Below are 13,552 nucleotides of genomic sequence, written 5' to 3'. Positions count from 1 at the left end.
GACAAGACAACATGGCCATGTCAGAAAAGCCCCTGAGGAAATAAACCTACCGAAGCAGCCATCATTGATGATATCAGGGGTGCAGGATCATGGACAGATTTTTTTTTCCTTATTTGCTTTTTACCCCAAATTTCGGTAATGTGACCATGTTACTCGGGCGTTTTTGTTTTTATTTTGTTTTTAAGTTTATTTTTTTTTAAAGATTTTATTTATTTATTTGACAGAGAGAGATACAGCCAGAGAGAGAGGGAACACAAGCAGGGGGAGTGGGAGAGGAAGAAGCAGGCTCCTAGTGGAGGAGCCTGATGTGGGGCTCGATCCCATAACGCCAGGATCACGCCCTGAGCCGAAGGCAGACGCTTAATGACTGCGCCACCCAGGCGCCCCACTCGGGCGTTTTTAAGCAGCCCCGGCAGAAAGGAAGCCCAGACCTATGGCAGTGGCCTGGAACCTGGTGTCACTGCAGTCACACGCAGGCGCAAACCATCCGTACCTTTCATGTAGTACAGAGTGTCACGCAGCATCTTGAACATGGCCACGTAGAGAGGGTCGCTGAATGTGGTGTAGTAGAGATCAGCACTAGGGTTGGCCTGTGAGGGAGCAGAGGCATGTGACCGCACCACGGAAACTCTGTGGACCTCCCTTTGCCTTCTAGGGTGAGGCCCAGCTGAGTGAGTATTATATTCCTGACGTAGCATTAGAGAGATGGAATGACCATTTATCATGATTCGCCACTTGCAACACTTGAATTACTCTCCTCTCTCTCTTAAGCATCAGGCAGAGGAAAACAAAAGACTCAGGCTGTCCAGAGATGCCTGTGGGGGGCCGCCACCTACACCCCCCAAACTGGTTTCTCCATATGTTGTTCTAAGGGGAAGAACCAACCTCCTCTCACTGTAAACTCACCATCTTTGGCTGTCTTATAGGAGCTTGAGAAGGAGAAAGACAGCTAAGTGGCCATCAGACCACCGTGAGGTGATCGATTTAAAAGAGGCAGCACAGAGCAAGCTCTCAGCTGGCAGTTGTGTGGCCACTACGGGCGCTAAGCTGAAAACTCACTGACAACCCTGTCACTCCAGCACCCCCCACAAACTCTTCCTGTTCTCTCCATGCACAGGCTCACATCAGGCTGACCTGAGGACGGTGCCCCAAGGGGACGTACCTCTATCACGCTGGCTACAACCGCATCCAAGGATTTGAGAACAGGCTCCTCAACGATCTTCTTCACCTATCAGAGAAAAGACCTCATGAGGCACCTGACGAACACAGTGAGAGACAGGAATGCCAGCTCCTTCTAATAAAGAACAAATCATGTTGTCAGATGAAACCACGTAACAAGCTCATGAGATGAAAAACGAGATAGAAATGATAGGCCAGCAACATACTCACTAGGGCTCCACATCAAACTATAACACACAAAATGTCCATAATTCTGCCGTCCCTCGGAACTTGTCTTCTTGCCCTTGATTGGAATAACACAAAAACGGGAAAGGAACCAACTACCCCCAAATATGCTGACATCAGATTTCCATTTCCAGGATGTGAAAGTGGTCAGACTCCAGGCATCACTGACAATTCACCCAAACCTCCTCCCAGACATCAGGGACACCTTCACAGCCAGTCCTCGGCCCTGATGATTCCTCCTCCTGCAGGCCTGGCGCACTGGCTCTTCGGAAGCTGCCTAGGCACTCAGAAGGCAGCACACGTTCGAAACTTCTAACAGAAGCACTTACTTCTACCCGTTCTCTGTACTAGCATTTAGGACAGGAATGAACTGTTCCGGCAACTGCAGAGCCTCTTGATAAAACTGCCTGCCACCCCAACAGTAGTCCCTGAAGAAGCTGACTTTTGAAACGTATACACAATGATAAACAACATGCCAGGAGAAGAAATGAAAAACCGCCTAGAAGAAAAGCTAACCTCAAGAAGTTAAAATATACTGGAAAAGAGAACTGCTTCTATAAAAGAGTATGAAGCGTGCAGCCTTCAGTTGGGACTTCTGACATGATACTAGGAAGTCACCTGACCATCTGAGAAGGCTACCCAGGCCAGCGTTCTGTCTGGCCACTAACTGGCCCACACTAACAGGGGGGAGCAGTTTAGGGAGAGTTTTCCTTCTTGAGGACAACTTCAAAAACATCGTAGGCTATTTAGTAATTCATTGTGGCTCTATCCTCATTAATTACTGCCAATGTTTTAATGTCTTTTCTTTTTCTTTTTTTTTTAAGTTGGCTCTACTCCCAGTATGGAGCCCAACACAGGGCTTGAACTCACAACCCTGAGATCAACACCTGAGCTGAGATCAAGAGTTGGATGCTCAACTGACTGAGCCACCCAGGTGCCCCTGCTTTCATGTCTTCACACATCTTCAGCCTAAAGACGTCTCTTGGAGGGATTTCTGTTCACACTCCACACTGAGACCCTCTCATTCTTTCCAAAGGAGAAAGTCTCATTTTTAGAGTCTGTCCCTGATAACATCTTTATCCTTATCTACCCACTTGAATCTGTCTCAGAGCAACTCGGCTCAATTGTAACAACTTCAGACTCCCCGGAGCAAAGACCCATCTATTTCAGGAGTGAGACAATGGCACCAATGTTTTCTCTGATGTCACCTCAGAGGTCATCCCAAGGTATCCACATATGAAAAATAAAGGTTTTGTGTTGCTCTAAAAATAACAGCCCATGGGAGGGAGTCAGGTGCAATAGGAACTAGGCTTGGGGTCAGATTCCCTGGGCTAAGCCCCAGCCCTGCCCTTTGCCGATGGATCCTTGACGTATTTGGCACTGATTGCCTTACCTCTAAAATGGAGATGAATGCCTGACTCTCCCACATGAGTGCCGCAAGGATTCAATGAAAAAATTGCACAAATGACTCCATGAATTTTACTCTCTTTCCTTCTTCCATCAAAAATTTATGACTTATAAGTTATATTCCGAAATACTGAAAAAATCCTAGTTTTTCTTTTGGGGGAAAAAGAAAACAGGCCTGGGTGCCTGGGTGGCTCAGTCGGTTAGCCATCTGACTATTGATTTCGGCTCAGGTCATCACCTCAGGCTCATGAGATTAAGCCCCATGTCGGCTCCACGCTCAGCGCAGAGTCTGCTTGAGAGTCTCTCTCCTCCCTCTGCCTGTCTACCTCTACCCCACCCTGAACTACTCACTGCTCTCTCTTTCTCTCTAAAACTAAGGAAAAAGAAAAACCAAACCAAACCAAACCAAAACATGCTTATACCACTAGCAATTTTACTGATTGAAGTACACGAGATCTGTTTAACCACCAATGCTTTCCTTACCAAGTTTAAGAGTTCTCGAAGCATTTCTAGTGGAATATTGAACTCCTTATAGGTGATGCCGTTGAAAAGAGGAGAAACCGAGAAGCTGGAACTGATGGTGGAGAAGTAGTAATCAGGCTCCAGGGCACTCCCATCAGGTAAGTAAGAGACTGGCAGGGAAGAAAACCAGAAAGTCAGTCACGGTCACACACGACCAGGATAATTCCTCAAGCTGACTCCCTCAATAACCAACAAAGGCATAGATTTTGCTTTTGTTTATAATTCCAATTCTTTGTATTTTAATGAACAAGTAAAGGCTGGATTTCAAATCCTTGAAGAATGATGCCTCTCGTGGGAGTGTTTCACATCAAAGCTCAGATATAATCATGTCCTAGTATTTTCAACACAGACAGTGTAACTTAATGTAGGAAGAAAAAAAAAGTATTACTCTTTTTTTTTTAAAATATTACATCTTTTTAAAGGTTGACAGATGTAAGTTTCAGGTCCACAGGACCCTCAGATATTTTACCACCAAAATTAGAACAAAAATGCACATTATTAGATGTTTCAAAATCAGGACAAAAATAAAGTCAATTATCCAACACTTCTGAATAAATATGAACCCCAAAAGCCTATAACTGTTTGAAAGTCCATTATTAGAAATCTATGATAGAAGACTATGACAGAAAATAGGTAAGTTTGTAATATTTTCACATTAAATAGTGATAGACAATTATCACCCATTAAAAAACCAATAATAAATTTTATTACTCTCTGAAGCCCTGCAGCACAGAAAAAGCAAAGAGTCGCGTTTATCCTGATTGTGTCAAAACTGGTGTGTAGGGGCGCCTGGGTGGCTCAGTTGTTAAGCGTCTGCCTTGGGCTCAGGGCGTGATCCCGGAGTCCTGGGATCGAGCCCCACATCAGGCTCCAGCGCTGGGAGCCTGCTTCTTCCTCTCCCACTCCCCCTGCCTGTGTTCCCTCTCTCACTGGCTGTCTCTCTCTCTGTCAAATAAATAAATAAAATCTTTAAAAAAAAAAAAAGCAAAAAACCTGGTGTGTATTTCTATGATGCTAGTGATGCTCTGCTGATCTGACTAAAGGCGAATGGGTCCCATGGGAGCAAACAGGCAACTTACAAAGGGGATGGGCAATAATATGGAGAGCAGGTAAGACGCTGGAGGCCAACATCATAAATGACCACTGGAGGAGGGAATGAATGAGGAAAGAGTGAGAACAAAGCTGGTTTAAAGCAAGTACGTAGGGAAGAAGGTAAGGAGTGTGTGCCTGTGTGTGTGTCAAATGAGTAAAAATAGATGTATTTACACACACAAATACATATATTTATTCATAAATACTTATTTATTCATATTCATTCACAAGTGCTGGATACACACACACACACACACACACACACACACAATTATTCAGCCTTAAGAAAGATTTTGCAGTTTGCAACAACATGGATGAGCCTGAAGGACACTATGCAAAGTGAAATAAGCCACACATGGACAGAAAATAAACTGCATGATCTCATTTATATGCGGACACTTAAAAAGGTTGAATACATGGGAGCAGAGAGCTGAGTATCATTACTAAGGGGCAGGGAGATGGGGGAAATGGGGAGATGCTGGTCAAGGGTACAAAGGTGCAGTTAAGTAGTATAAATAAGTCTAGAGCTCTAATACATAGCATGATGACAATATTTAATAATACGGTGTCGAATACTGGGAAGTTGCTAAGAGAGTAGATTTCAGTGCTATCGCTGCATTAAAAAAGAAAGAAAGAAAAAAAGTGGTAACTGTGAGGAGAAGAACATGCTTGGAGTCATTTCATCATGTATATGTATATCAAATCATCGTGTTATATACCTAAAGTATATACAAGTTTATTTTTAAAACAATAATAATAAAGAAGATAAGCTTGTGATTAGAGGGCACCTCCCAGATAGATGCCATGAAATAGGGACTAAGCCCTGCATGGCAGAGCCAGCGTGTGGTTGGCAGAGATGGAGGCAGAAGACAGCAACTGCAGAGTCAAGGATCTAAGATGTGGGATTCATGCATGGAGGGAGTCACTGAAAGTTTTTAAGGTGGAAATGATTTGTGCTTTTAAGAAATAACTCTTTAGAAACATTCTTACAGCTCCATAGAAAAGGGCCTAGAAAGAGAAGACAGACCAACTGTAAGAAAAATCAGACTTGGGGTGCCAGCGAGGTCAGTAGAGCATGCAGCTCTTGATCTTGGGTTGTGAGTTTGAGCCCCATGTTGGGTGTAGAGATTACTTAAAAACAAAATCTTGAAAACAAAAGAAAAATCAGAGTCGAACAGGAGGTACTTGAGCAGAAAAGGAAGGAACAGTGTGCTTCCCGCTTGTCTTGACAATGAGGTGTACTTCCAAGAGCAGGAAAATCATCCTCAGAGCTCGCTGCAGAAGCAGAGAGGCCAGCAGAGAGGCCAGCACAGTGCGGCGCTGAGCCTGCAGCTGCTGGATGAGTGCAGGAAGTGCACAAAGGCGGCCCACACCTAGGCGCACCCCCGTGCTGGGCACTCCCTGGAAGTGCTCAAAGGAGGGCCGCCTCAATGGAGAAGGGCCCATGACTACAGAGATCAGAAGAAGAGCTGTTCACCAGAAAGCAAAACCTTCGAGGGCACATCATGGATGTCTTCACATGCCCCAAGGACAGGCAGGTGGCCAAGGGGTTGTTTAAAGCCTGGAGGGAGGGGCGCCTGGGTGGCTCAGGTGGTTAAGCGTCTGCCTTCGCTCAGGTCATGATCCCAAGGCCCTGGGATCTAGCCCAGAGTCGGACTCCCTGCTCAGCGGAGAAGCCTGCTTCTCCCTCTCCCTCTGCCTGCCAGTCCTCCTGTTTGTGCTCTCTCTCCTTCTGTGTCAAATAAAGAAATAAAATTTAAAAATAAATAAATAAAATAAAGTCTGGAGAGACACATTCAACCACAAGTGGTTCTCTCTGGGAGGAGTGGGATTTTGAGTGAGTGAACTTGGCCTTCACATTCTAACACACACACATAGACTATAACACAGGGCACATTCTCACACAGCTAAGAGATACTCTGGGCAAAGCTGCCCACATTTATTTGTGTTCAGATTCTCTCCTCATTTTTTTTTTAATTCCCCTCACATCTTTTAAGACCCTATTGAGAAATGCTCTTTTATTAATTAGCATGATCCAAAAATGGAATAGATGGCATTTTGGTTTCCCCATTTCCTATCACTTAACCTAAGTCTTACTTCCCTCGAAAATAACGTAGAAGCGATTTTACCACATGTCTGGCACTGTACAGGGCTATCCTATGAATCTAATTCACTAATTATGTGAAAATGCTTTCTGACCCACAAAGTTCTATAAAAAGTACTACTTGTATCATTATTACATTTTTAAAAAATATTATTTACATACTTAATGACTTCAAAATAAAAAAAAGCAGGACCCACCATGAGTACTTCCACCTGAAAACCAGTGCTTTCATAGGTTAGTTTATTAAAATTTTTATGATAGACACATGGGGGTCTGTATATTATTTTCTGCACTTTTCTCCACATTTGAACTGTTTTAAAATTAAATTTTAAGAAGCTTAAACAAAAATAGAAAGTAAATGCTTTCTAAAAGCTTGACTCTCAAAATGCGTGACAGCAGAGTGTTATTATTAGCATCTTCTTTGTCACGAGAAGTCACAGTGAACCTGCTCTCCAAGTACCAGGTCAATGTTCCTGTCAGAAAGGTGAAGCCCACCTTCAAAGTAGTGAAAGGCAGATCCTCCGGGGGAGCTGGGAGGGGGCATCCCGCGTTCAGGGCTGACCTGAAACACAGAAGCCACCTTACAGATTAGAAAAGGCCAAACTGCTGTCAGTTTCTCCTTAGACAAGATTCTCTCTGCCAGCCCAATGTTTGTACCTCCAGTCCTGGTTCATACCTCACCTCCTCCCTGAAGCCCACCTTACCTAAGCGTTCTCTACTGTATAGCATATCCCTATATTCTTCATGTTTAGCCATATATTTTATACTCCATTACTGAGATGAATTATTCTTAGCACTTAGGGTCTTTAGCTTGTCTCCATGAAACAATTATATACTTAAGGGTACCAAATGTCTCTGAGAATAGAGCTTGGCACCCAACTGCTGGGAAATAAATACTTCATGACTAGGAGATGAAATCACTTATAAATCTTAAAAGGCCAAAGCAAGCCCTTGTATTTATTACAGAATTCCAGTGAGAACCTTTTCTGTTTCATGAATTTCCTTCAACAGCACGCCAATAGGATTTTCTTCAAGTGAGCACTTAACAAGACCTGACCTCTCTGCCTGCCTCCAGGGGGTGCAGCCCCACCTGAGAGATGCTGGACACACTGCTGGTCTTCCTCTTCAGGGTGCCCTCCTGACACACTGTCAGCAGATTGCTGGGGAGGATGGAGCGGAAGTCATTGAAGGATCGCCTCCGCACACCTTCAAGCTCCTCAGGGACTCGGAGGGAATGAGGAGGGACCTTGGGGAACAGTTTGGAAAGCAGAGACTCTTCTGTGTTGCTGTAACGCCCAAACGCTCGTGAGATTCCTATCAGGCATGGGATCGCATACTTGCAAAGGTATTCTAGAAGACAAAGTGAAAATGTTCCGATATCAGAAAGTTGCCTGGGAGAGTTGTGCTGCCTCAGCTAGTAACACTGACTGACATCTCACAACCCACCCCCTAGCAAATGTGACAGGTCAGAACAAGTCACATCAATAGGTCAGCTCCAAGGGCTGACATGAACAACTTCAGACCACATCTCTGTCACACACAGCTGCTCTCTTTGGGAGGTCTTAATCTATGCATGGTACACCCAAATCAGTAACACAGATAAGTCCTGTTACCAGGCACCTTTACTAAAACAATATATTTCGTCCCCCTGGGATTATGTTGGTAGCCTTACGCTAGAGGCAGTCGGGCATGTTATAAATGAAGAAACTGAGGCCCAAAAAGGGTGAGGTGACTTGTCTAAGGTCACCTGGTATTCAGGTAGCAGAGCTGTGCTCATGACCCCCATGTGGCCTCTTAGTTAACATGCAACGAAGGCAAACGAATACAGGAAGGTTTCCTCCATCAGGTACACAAGTAGTAAAGCACAAAAAAGAAGGCTAGGAAAAGCAAAGGAAAAAAGTAATCACAGAGCCATTAAGAAAAAAAAAAGCCCCAGATTTATAATCATACCTTTTTCTTGAATCTCCAAGGCCTGGCACATTCCCAAAAGGACATGCAAAACCTGCAAAAGTGCCTCTAAAATCTGTAATAGCCACGGAAACAGAAAAAAGACAAATTTATAACCAAAATCAGGTAAGTACCACAAAATTCATTCAGAATTAGGAGGAGCTTTACACATTATATCGTCCATACCAATGTCTGATACATAAATCCCCGAATGACAGCTCTGCCGAATGGCCAATCAGCCAACCTTCCAGGGACAGAAACCAGCCCTCCTGGGTTGGTCCACAGTGCCTCCTAACTCTGGGACAATATTGTCCTTTGGGGCTTGTGACCCCTAGCCCTTGGAGCCACTCCTTTTTCCCTATTCCAGAAACAGGTGAAAAGCCCCCAAATCTCTTTTCATGGCAAATATTCCTTGTACTTTTTAAAAAAATTTTTTAAAGATTTTATAATTTATTTATTTGACAGAGAGAGAGAGAGCCAGTGAGAGGGAACACAAGCAGGGGGAGTGGGAGAGGAAGAAGCAGGAGCCTAATGCAGGGCTCAATCCCAGGACCCTGGGATCATACCTGGAGCGTCGATCCCAGGACCCTGGGATCACGCCTGGAGCCGGAGCCAAAGGCAAAGGCTTAACAACTGAGCCACCCAGGCGCCCCCCCACCTAGTTCTTTTAATCCATTCCTTAGGATTACATGTCCTTTATGATGCTGAGTACCTGCTTCTGACTTCACAGTAGTCCCACGTGTCAGAAACAGTCTCGAACTGTGGTGCTCAGGAAAATACATTAATTTTCCAAGGATGTTGGGACTCACCCTGAGCAATCACCACACTCAAAACATATTCTAGACTTCTGTGTACATGACGTCAGCTTTTTGGCAGCCGCTTCACTCTGCTGGCTCAATGAGCTTACTGATATGTAAAATACTGATTCTTTTCTACACCTCTACTGATGTTCTTGGTATTTTTTGCCTGTCATTGATGCCATCAAAGCTCAGGGGATTAGCTTTAGTTCATCATACTGGTCTCTGATTCCCAGCATTGTCTCATCTATAAATGAAACCAACTTGCTTTCTGAAGCTTTGTTTATGGCCCTGGCTCATTTTGCTTCAATGGTAGAGGGTTGGGGGATGGGCTAGGGTAGGCTTCTGCTGGGCTGGCACCCTCGGGGTAGTCCTTCGGACAACTCCACAAACCTTCCAAATTGTTTGGCCTTCAGCCCATATTCTAGATCTAGGATGTCAGGAAGGTGTTTCTCTAATGCCTTGATGAAGATCAATTACACTACATCCACCTTATTTCCCTCTACTACCAGTCTTGGAGGAAACGCCAGGCAAAGAAGAGAATAAAATTGGTCTCATATGACGTGTTCCTAACCAAGGTAAATTTCTGACATTTTGCTAATGTTAAATGATGGTGAATAACATATTAAGACTTGAAAAGCAAGACTTTCTCCATTTCGTGTATTAAAGTTATGCCATCATCTTTAGTATTGACATTCTGATAAATGTTATTTACAAAAAAGCCCTTAACTTAGAGCCTGCTAACTTCTGAAATAATGATATACAATTCTAATATATTTGTTATATCTTTGGCCAACTAAAAATAAAGAACCTAAACTAAGAAAGAAGAATGGAGAAGAACGTTAATGGCAGAAATACTGACAAGAGAATTTACAGTCTGATTAAGGAAAGAGATTTTAAAAATTAAAAAGCAAATACAAGAACTCAAAAAGCATAGCTAGCTGGGAACGTTAAATATATAGACAAGCAACCAGCACTCCTTGGCATGACCCGAGGATAGCAGCATATACAAACTGATTTTCAAAATAAAAAATCTGATTAAGAAAAAGTTTAAGTTATGATTGTATTCTCTTTTTTTTTTTTTTTAAGATTTTATTTATTTATTTGACAGAGAGGCAGCAAGAGAGGGAACACAAGCAGGGGGAGTGGGAGAGGAAGAAGCAGGCTTCCCACTGAGCAGGGAGCCCGGTGCAGGGCTCGATCCCAGAAGGCTGAGATCATGACCTGAGCCGAAGGCAGACGCTTAACGACTGGGCCACCCAGGCGCCCCTAACTGTATTCTTTGTTTAAAAAAGAGAATAGTATGAAAGGCATTTAAGTAATATTTCAACAAAATAAACTAAAACGAAAAAAATCTGGGCACTTAAAATCTGGGTATAATTTCAACTATCCAGATAATTCCCTCCTATGAATGAATCCCCAACGGGGAGTCAGGAAAGTGAGCTGCATCTGCCTTTTGCTGCCGACTTCACAGGGCTGTGGGGAAAGCTGGATGCGACAAGAGTGAAGAGGTCACTGGGTAACCTGGAAAGTACTGTAGGCAAGTATTCAATGTTCCTTGGTTGTGTTAGTACAAAATAAATCAACTACACAACCCAATCACTTCAAAGTTTTTTTTACTCTTTCTGTTACTTTGGGACTCTTTTTGATTGTATAGAAATGCACTCGAGGGGCGCCTGGGTGGCTCAGTTGGTTAAGTGTCTGCTTTTAGCTCAGGTCATGATCTTGGGGTCCTGGGATTGAGCTCCCTCGCTCAGCGCAGAGTCTGCTTCTTCTTCTCCCTCTACCCCTCCCCCTGCTCATGCTCACTCTCTCTCTCTCAAATAAAATCTTGAAAGAAAGAAAGAAAGAAAGAAAGAAAGAAAGAAAGAAAGAAAGAAAGAGGAAGGAAGGAAGGAAGGAAGGAAGGAAGGAAGGAAGGAAGGAAGGGAGACATTCCAATTCACCACACACTTACCTCATCCCGAAGTGAGGGGTCCCTATAAGCCACATCAGACAGCAAAGTGACCAAGCAGAAGCTGAAGCTCTCTGCAACCGGGAGGGTGGCTGGAAGGCACACAGACACGAGTCAAATCATTACCACTGAGACACTGGGCCGCACCTACTGGCCATCCGATTCGGTAAGTTCCCTCTCTCACAGGGCCTGTTAAGGGACCAGTTTACAGGGATTGCTGCCCTCACTGAGGTGAACCTCAAAGGAAGATATGGGCCCAACATGGTTGCTGAGAAATACCCCTAACTTTTCTTTTAATAGAATGCTTTGGTTCAATAAACTTAAATGTTTCTGAGCCAATTTATAGTTTGAGATTATGCAGTCTCTCAACAAGACAGACTCCATTTTTTATTCCCGACCTAAATTTCTATTTGGTGAGAAACCAATCTTGATAGAGTATAAGAGATGGTATATGGAGGCTAACCATCAAATACTAATTATCACTTTTTTTTAAAAAAAAGATTTTATTTATTTATTTGACAGAGACAGCCAGCGAGAGAGGGAACACAAGCAGGGGGAGTGGGAGAGGAAGAAGCAGGCTCCCAGTGGAAGAGCCTGATGTGGGGCTCGATCCCAGGACTCTGGGATCACGCCCTGAGCCGAAGGCAGACGCTTAACGACTGTGCCACCCAGGTGCCCCACCCCCACTACTTTAAACTGAATTAAATGTTTATATTTCTTTTCTGCTTTATTTTGACAAGCGGAGAATACCTAATTAAGAGCTTCCAAAGATTTGTTCTATTCCTAATAGATTTTTATGCCCTTCCACTACCAACCTCTTCATAGGGAGGTCCTTAGGAGCATGGCCTCAAGGTTGGGAAGGGATCACTGTACCTAAAAGACCAAAAGCTAACCAGCGCTTCTATGGCGTGGACCTTAAAAATGTCAGAATTGCTGCTGTGTAGGTCTAATCACTATTAAAAATTTAATCAATTTTGAATATTGAATATTTAACCAAGATCTATTCATAGTACATAGTGGAAGACTGTTACGTGTTCACTTCTGTACCTATGATTTTAAGATTCAGCTCTAGGTCCTTCTTAAACTTGAGTGTGATCAGAATCACCTGGAGGCTTATTAAAACGCAGACTGCCAGCTTCCCTAGCCCCAGAGTTCTAATTCAGTAGCTCTGATGTGAGGACTGAGAATCTGCATTTCTGACAAGTTCTCAGGTGATGATGCTGCTGCTGGTTCTGGAATGGCACTTTGAGAACTACTCCTCTAGAATTTAAAAGCATAAATCATACTGCCTTAATAAAAAATAAAAGAGTGAAATGCTACCTAATAATTGGAAATTTATATATCTCTAACAATGTTTCAAATGGTGCTAAAACTTTCATCCTAGTGGGAGTCCATGTACACGTAAGTGATACTTGCTTTGAAAGAAAAGAAAATAGAATCAACTTCTACTGGTATTCTACTTCTCACCAAGTTAGATAACAGTAGTGGACAGAGATGTCTGACTTTTTAGCAATGCTTTCTATTTAACCTGTAGTCCTTTAGGGTGGGAGGATGAGCAAAACAGGGAAAGGGGATTAAAAGGTACAAACTTCCAGTTCTAAAACAAAGAAGACATAGGGATACAATGTACAACATAGGAATATTGTCAATAACAGGTAATGACTCAGTGTGGTAACAGACTAACAGACGGAAGCAAGATTTATTGTTGTGATCACTTTGTAACGTATATAAACTTCAAATCGTTATGTTGTATGCCTGGAACCAATATAATATTGTATGCCAACTACATTTCAATTTAAAAAAAATTGTAGTCCTTTAAATTCCAGGATACATGCATAATTTGGGGTCTGTCAGTTTTAGGCATAGTAGGTTACCAGAAATGATGAAACCCGAAGGACAAGAGGAATACGCACAAGCAGGATGTTCATGAGAAGAGCAAAACCCACCTTTAGCAGGCTGAGCCCGCCCAACAAATTAGAGCCAGGCCACCAATGAAAAGGACAAGGGCCTTCACTATAGGCACCAACCCCCTGCTATGTCTGAAGGTGGGCCTCAGGCCTCACATAGGGAGATTACAAGAAAACTTTGGTCTCCAGGGTCATGATCTCTAGAATGTTGGAGGTGTTCCAAATTGATATGGGAGTCTTGGGAAATCAATATATAAGAACATCAGTGTTACAGGTGCTTAGCACAATGCCTGGCACATAGTGGACTTATACACCATTTTTAAAGATACAAAATTTAAAACTCAGCAACAGCAATAAAACGATCAACTATTTACAGTGAACATAGTGTTCAAGTCCTGGACATCCATCTCACTCTTCC

At 43.2% G+C, this 13,552-nt stretch overlaps 1 protein-coding gene across 2 annotated transcripts in view; it reads right to left on the bottom strand.

Annotated features, from left to right (window-relative positions):
* PI4KA (phosphatidylinositol 4-kinase alpha) overlaps positions 1–13,552 on the bottom strand; it is a 118,477-nt gene that overhangs the window by 81,173 nt on the left and 23,752 nt on the right. For both annotated transcript variants that reach the window (XM_045802541.2, XM_045802540.2), the window contains 7 exons: positions 11,231–11,319; positions 8,480–8,552; positions 7,620–7,879; positions 7,025–7,091; positions 3,295–3,443; positions 1,163–1,228; positions 494–590 (listed from right to left, as the gene is read on the bottom strand). In XM_045802541.2, the coding sequence (XP_045658497.1) occupies positions 494–590; positions 1,163–1,228; positions 3,295–3,443; positions 7,025–7,091; positions 7,620–7,879; positions 8,480–8,552; positions 11,231–11,319 (801 nt within the window). The remainder of the gene's footprint in view (positions 1–493; positions 591–1,162; positions 1,229–3,294; positions 3,444–7,024; positions 7,092–7,619; positions 7,880–8,479; positions 8,553–11,230; positions 11,320–13,552) is intronic.

Source organism: Ursus americanus, chromosome 30, assembly GCF_024610735.1.
Source record: "Ursus americanus isolate L20-20 chromosome 30, mUrsAme1.1.p, whole genome shotgun sequence".
NCBI lineage: Eukaryota > Metazoa > Chordata > Mammalia > Carnivora > Ursidae > Ursus > Ursus americanus.
The sequence above is the reverse complement of the archived record's forward strand: the minus strand, read 5'-3'. Positions and strand labels throughout refer to the sequence as shown.